Consider the following 6067-nt stretch of genomic DNA (forward strand, 5'->3'; position numbering starts at 1 on the left):
AATCAAGATAACAGCAGCCGTCCACTGGGCAAATGTTATTTAAACTTTATAACCTAACACAAGCAAAAATTTCAGAAAAGGAAGAGCTGGAGAGAAAAATGAAAGATGGGAGATGCGAATGCAGCTGTTACTAGTTAAACACAATAAAGCCGAACATAAAACAGATTCCCCTCCCTTTAACAAATCACTCATGGACTCATAAAGACTGTAATTGTAAGCAGAAGCTATTCCAGCAAACTTTATACGTAAAATTCAACGATCCATCTAACACCAGATATGTACAAGACAGTACAATTCTAACCCTTCTCAAAAATTAGATTATGAAAATAATACAGTGAACTCTTTTGAAATCTTCAAAAGAGCAAAACTAGACAGTAGACAACTTAAACCTTTGGAGAACAATTGTATAACATATAAAGTTCTGGAGACTAGTTTTCAGAACGTAGCTAAATTCTAAGCTGCACAGTGCCAAGCGTGGAAATCAACATTACAAGAGGGCTGCAGCAACTTCCCGAATATAACCCAACAATCAAGACTCCCAGGTGCATGCTTATACAACCCCATCAAACCATAAGATATTCGCATTAGGCCCTGGTCAAAAGCAAGTAAATCAGCACACCAAAAAGCAAAACCTCGCAAGCCAAGCACACAAGACTTACCTCATTCACTCATTTTCGTCATCATCATCTTAAAGTTGAGCTGGTGCACTCCCTCTGATAAAGGTACCACGGCGATCACCCCCAACAATCACATCTTTCAGTCGAGATAGTGGACCAAACATCCTGCCAATCCTCTGTCAACATTGAAATACAGATCAGTGGACCAAGAATGCAACTAAACGGAGTAAAGGTAGGAGTGGAATTAGCATTTCTGAGAGCCAAGATGATTGATCTGACGACAAGAAACATAAGCGGAACTAACAACGTATGTGGATGACTTTCAGAGTTCAATATTCTACTATACCACGATAAGTGAAAGGTTTTGTAACCCTGGAAATCCCGGTTTATCACTTAGCTGTTTGTGTGATTGAAGTCTCTCGAATTTGATTATAAAAGCTACTATTGATTAGACCAAAGAAAGCAGCAAGCGTAAGCTTTTATCCTCCCAGAACCAACAATGGAGATCCCGAAAGCAGAATCAAACATAGGACAAGGGGTGAAGATTAATAAAAGTCGAAAGACCTTCTGCAGATTCACTGATTCAGGTTCACTTATTCTAGCACACATGAATTTCCAGACTCAAGACAGAACCATATTCAGAAACAACATACTGCGAGCTGTGTTAAAAGTAATTTTGTCATTCCATATAGGGCATTGGAGTTGGTGAAACTATTATGAATCGTTGATCCTTTTATTATTTTTGATTTTTTGGATAACGGTGGTGTCCAGGATAGCTTGCGCACACCTCAACTATTCCACGGAGTACCTACTACCTCCCACCAACCAATACAGGCACGCACCAGGTAGCTTTGCCTACCAAGGCTTAGGCAGATGGGAAGAAATCACCTAGCAATTTTTGTCTCCGCTGGAATCAACTATAAGAACTGCAAAGTAGTTTATTTATGTAGGGCAAAGATCATACTCTTCCGAGCCATTCAACCAGATCTTTATAGACTGGATCCACCAAGAGAAAAAATTAGCAACTGTATTTTTGCCAAGAGTAGGTCACGAGAGAATAGTGAGATTCCCCTCTGAAAAGGAGAGAAGGATGTGCTCCATAAAAGTTTTTTTTACATAAAAACAAGAGTTGCCACCATACTATCCATTTCAAAAGTAGTTCTTTTTACATAACAAATGAAACAAAGACCAGTGCAGGTATCATCAGAACCAGAAGGGAGAACGTTAATTTTCAAGATAGGCTGTTGTGGGCGTTATAAATATACACGTATAGACTGGCAAACAATACAGTCCTGTAAATCGCATTCAACATTAACAACTAGTCCCATCTCAGAAAAAGGTGTGAGCAAGTATAGGCCAACATATAAGAAAAAGGAGATACGACTGAATGCTTGAGGAGGGAGGAGGGAAGAAATCTAGTAAGCTCATTTGAGAATGTTGACTAAGCTGAAGCCTAGGTGAAGACATCTTTATCAGTTGGATACTTGGATCTTATTTAAATCCAGCTATTTTGGGTCAATCTTGTGTTTCTTCTTTTAGTTATCTCAATCAGAATATTTTGTTTGCTAGAAAGTTCCCTGGATTTTATTTTTTTCAGACAATTGGCAAGTATTGCAATTACGCAGGTACTCCTCTTCAGAAGGTATTGTAATACGGTAGCTGGTGGGTAAAGTTATAACAAAGTGACTCTAGATGGGTTTTCTGCATTTTCTTCACAAGCAATTTCAGATTTCAGACCAAAAGTTGGAATATTCAACTCAACAGGGATAAAAATTTCAATTATTCCTCAATAAACAGCAACAACTCACCTCACCATGGACAACCTGCCACTTCGTTTGCAACACCTGCCACCTTTCTTGCTGCCACGTCTGCCCAATAATCACAAGGCCCATAACAGCAGCAGCAATGAAAATAGACCAGAATGCATTTGCGTCTTTCGCATGGGCCACAAGGGAAGCAGCCCCTCTTTTCCACCATGCTTGACAAGGAAGGTTAGCTGTATCATCATCATCTTTAGCCTTTGGCAAATTTGAGATGCCTGAGTCTAAGCCCTGGTAGAAGAGTTCAACTGGTTCTGCATGCACGTTGGTTTCCTCTGTTGTTGCTGAGAGATCCATGGGTTCTTCACTCTGGTATGAACAATATTTAGCAGTACCAAGGAAACTCTGCTCTTTGTCTACCAAACTTAAGCCTTGCAGGGCAGCATCTTCTTCAAATTCTGCACCAATAAATAACAGGTTACCCTTTTCATCAATAAATTGAATACCATGAGATCCCGGAGTGCTCACACCTTTAGTTTTTGTACTTCCTTCATAAATATCTGATTTACCCCCTTCATCAGCAACAAGTTCTGGAGCAGCATCTTCACCTCCCTGTTCATCACGGATCTCATTAACATCGGGTTCCAACGGCAAATTCTCATGCTGGCTTGGTGGAAAGACAAAGTGACCAGACATAAACATTGCCTGGGAAGTCTCGGCTACATACTCTGCACTACTATTATTATCATCATTCGGGTCAACCTGCTTTGGACCAGGGGCAGCAGCATATGCTGATTGTGTAAGTGACACAACTTCCCACTCATTTCCACGAGGAGCAGTTTCCTCCCCTTCCTCATTGCTAGCCATCTTTCGGAAATTGAAACAAAAGAAACTTAAAAAGAAAACAAATAGAAGTCAGAGCTTAAGAGCTAAAAAGCATCGCGCACTTTGAATAACAAATGTATTCCAAAGGAAGTACAGAAAATAATTAAGAAATAATGAGGGCACATATGATAAATTTTGTAAATTCTTAAGACATTTTTCTACAAATTTCTGGTACCAAAAAAAATGTGATGAAATTAGAAAGTACGACATCAAGTAACTCTTTACAGAGAAGCGGAGCAAGGAATTCTAACAAGGAAATTCAAGAAAGTATAAAAACGCGACATACGGGATCTGAACTTATATTTCTCTTATGTTAAGGGGATTCATTTTTTTAAAAATCTATAAAATAATATTAATAGTTTTTATCCTCATTACGCATATAACTTTCCAACAAATTGAATTCCCTTTATTGCATGTGGTTCCACCCCTGTTTTCTAAGCAGTGGAACTGCAAAATCTCATAAACACATGCACTTGCAACATTGAGAATATCAAACCACAAGGTTTTAAACCTATTACATCTTCTAGTCTTATGGAAGTTGCTTGATAACTCTGAAGTCATATTCAGTCCAGACGGAACCATATCTCGTACCTTTGGAACATGCAAACTGCCAACACAATCAAGAGAGGAACTTGAAGAAAATTTTATCACTTTCCAACTTTCACTAGCAGAGCCCTCTGTCTACATTTTTTAATTTATGGATGTGCTTTTCCAAACCCTAACAAATTTCTAATTATGGGAAAAAGCGTATGAATTTTACACAACAGAGATAGAATCACAAGCAACTAAACAACAGCGACAGTCACGGATACTGAATCGGATAAACAGAGAAGAAATACAATATACAAGCTTTCAGCCGATAGCAGAAGCACATATACAGATCCGAAAGCTGAACCCACGCAACTTGTTAAAATACCGAATAAAGCTAAATCAGATTAAGGATTAAGTCACAACGATCAAATAATCCGATCAACAAATCGAGTGGAGAAAAGAAAAAGCGTTAAATCAAAAAACTAAAACCGGAGGTGAAATTCGGAATACTTACAGAATCAAAAGACGAAGAGAGATGTGAGATCGGTGAAGATAACGTCTGAGCTCCGGCGAGAATGATTGAAAACTGTCTCGAGGAACGAGCGAAGAGAGAGAATGGTTTATATAGTGAAGATTTTTGGGTGAAGAGATAAAAAACCGGGAAAACCGGTAACGCTGTAGTGTTAATGACTTGCTTGAGGATAGCGGTTTTACTTCTACCCACTGTGGCATGCAAACGGCGTCGTTTGGTGGATTCAATGGGCCAGATTTTGTGGGCCCGGGTGGAGTGCATGGGTGGTTCCCGGTTTTTGTGGTTGCTTGTAGGAGTGGAGAAGTGTTGTTACGTGCAGTGGCGTTTGTGTTGAGTTGGGAAAAGGTTATTCACGAGCTCTAATCTTTTTTTCTTAATTTTGCCAAAATTGACAACAACAAAAAAAAAATTGTAATACAAAGTCACGATTAATTCGGATTCGTATAGGTAAGACCCATTAAAAAATTATCTGTTAGGACTTTTTTTATTTACAAGACTTGTACCTAAAATCTTTAATTAAAAAAATACAAATCTTATTCACATTTATCGACATAGAATAATATGTGTAATATATTTTTTTTTTACGTTACTCATAAATTGGACATATCATTTATATGTCAACTTACATGAACAATGGCGAATACCAAGAACTATTTTATTTGTTAAGTTTGTGAAAACATTCTTATTTGCAAATTCTAACGAATGACAAGGTAAAGTGAAAGTTTTTAGTTTGTGCCAAATTCAGAAAGAAAAAATCTAAAGGTTGTTTGAATAACTTTTGGCACTATACTATAGCATAAGAGGAACATTTAATAGGAAATACGACATCAATACAAGTTGACACATTAATTGGAACTCAAATTCAATACAATTTAACTACCGTATATAATTATTTTATTAATTACACCATCAAGTTAAGTTACTTATAACAATAAATAAATGTATGTATAAGTATAATTATGATAAAATAATTAATTGTAGCAGATTAAAATACACGAATAATTGGGAAACAAATTACTCTATCAAAACCCTAAACATTAAGATACTCTACAAACTAAAAGTGAAAAGAATATAAGAAACTCACTCCAGAAGCATGATCAAATTCAATTAAGCCAAAAGTTGTACTGGATGGAGAATGTATCGATATCATCAATATTTAAGCTGCATTCCCCTTCAAATATAAGACGCACCTCCTTAATTAGTTATCTTCTATTGGAATTGGCTATTTTTCAAAAAATTAAAGTACCACTCTCTTCAATAACTAAACATGAAAAGGTTTAATTCGCTAAACTTCTTTGAATTTTTTATCAACATAAGTAAGATAAGTGGAAAATATAGCCATGTACTCCTAATGAAATATTTTAAAGATTCATTGATTTTTTTTTTATGTTGGACATGAAAGTAAAGGGAGGTTTAGATTTCACTGAAGTTATATATATTAGTGTACAAGAGAAATTAATTACAACTCTATAATCTCATGCAAAAGAAAAGAAAAGAAAAATAAAGAAGGAGACGCAAGCAAAAGACCTATTAGCATAAAGATAGTTTGTTGATGTACCAAAAAAGTGTTTCACAGTGAAATTGAGCTTCACAAGTTCACATTGGGCTTTGTTCATTTTTTTCCCCCCTTATTACATAAGATAGTGAAAAATATAGTTAGAGTCTCCACTTAAATAGAATTTTCAGTTGATCCCCCCAAAGTTTAGTTTTAATTTTACCAGACTTGGTTTCACATTTTTAAT

At 36.5% G+C, this 6067-nt stretch overlaps 1 protein-coding gene across 4 annotated transcripts; it reads right to left on the reverse strand.

The window, feature by feature from the left end:
- Nucleotides 1-217: 217 nt before the first annotated feature.
- LOC107788815 (ATG8-interacting protein 1) lies at nucleotides 218-4601 on the reverse strand. 4 transcript variants are annotated; one of them, XM_016610544.2, is made up of 5 exons: nucleotides 4308-4601; nucleotides 2908-3244; nucleotides 2426-2835; nucleotides 660-793; nucleotides 218-591 (listed from the first exon to the last, which is right to left on the reverse strand). In XM_016610544.2, the coding sequence occupies exons 1-4, from the start codon at nucleotides 4584-4586 to the stop codon at nucleotides 689-691; spliced, it is 1131 nt and encodes a 376-aa protein (XP_016466030.2). In that variant the 5' UTR covers nucleotides 4587-4601; the 3' UTR covers nucleotides 218-591; nucleotides 660-688. The 4 variants fall into 4 exon arrangements, with proteins under 4 accessions (XP_016466030.2, XP_016466031.2, XP_016466028.2 ...); XM_016610545.2 differs by having other exon boundaries at nucleotides 2908-3269; nucleotides 4308-4540; XM_016610542.2 differs by having other exon boundaries at nucleotides 2426-3244.
- Between the last annotated feature and the right edge of the window lie 1466 nt (nucleotides 4602-6067).

Source organism: Nicotiana tabacum, chromosome 19 (assembly GCF_000715075.1).
Source record: "Nicotiana tabacum cultivar K326 chromosome 19, ASM71507v2, whole genome shotgun sequence".
Taxonomy (NCBI): domain Eukaryota; kingdom Viridiplantae; phylum Streptophyta; class Magnoliopsida; order Solanales; family Solanaceae; genus Nicotiana; species Nicotiana tabacum.

Coding starts and splice junctions, on each gene's coding strand:
- LOC107788815 (XM_016610542.2), bottom strand. CDS start 4,586: ATGCACTCCACCCGGGCCCACAAAATCTGGCCCATTGAATCCACCAAA. Junction 3,245..4,307: donor TCTCTTCGTCTTTTGATTCT/GTAAGTATTCCG, acceptor AATTTCCGAAAG/ATGGCTAGCAATGAGGAAGG. Junction 794..2,425: donor GGCAGGTTGTCCATGGTGAG/GTGAGTTGTTGC, acceptor CAATGTTGACAG/AGGATTGGCAGGATGTTTGG.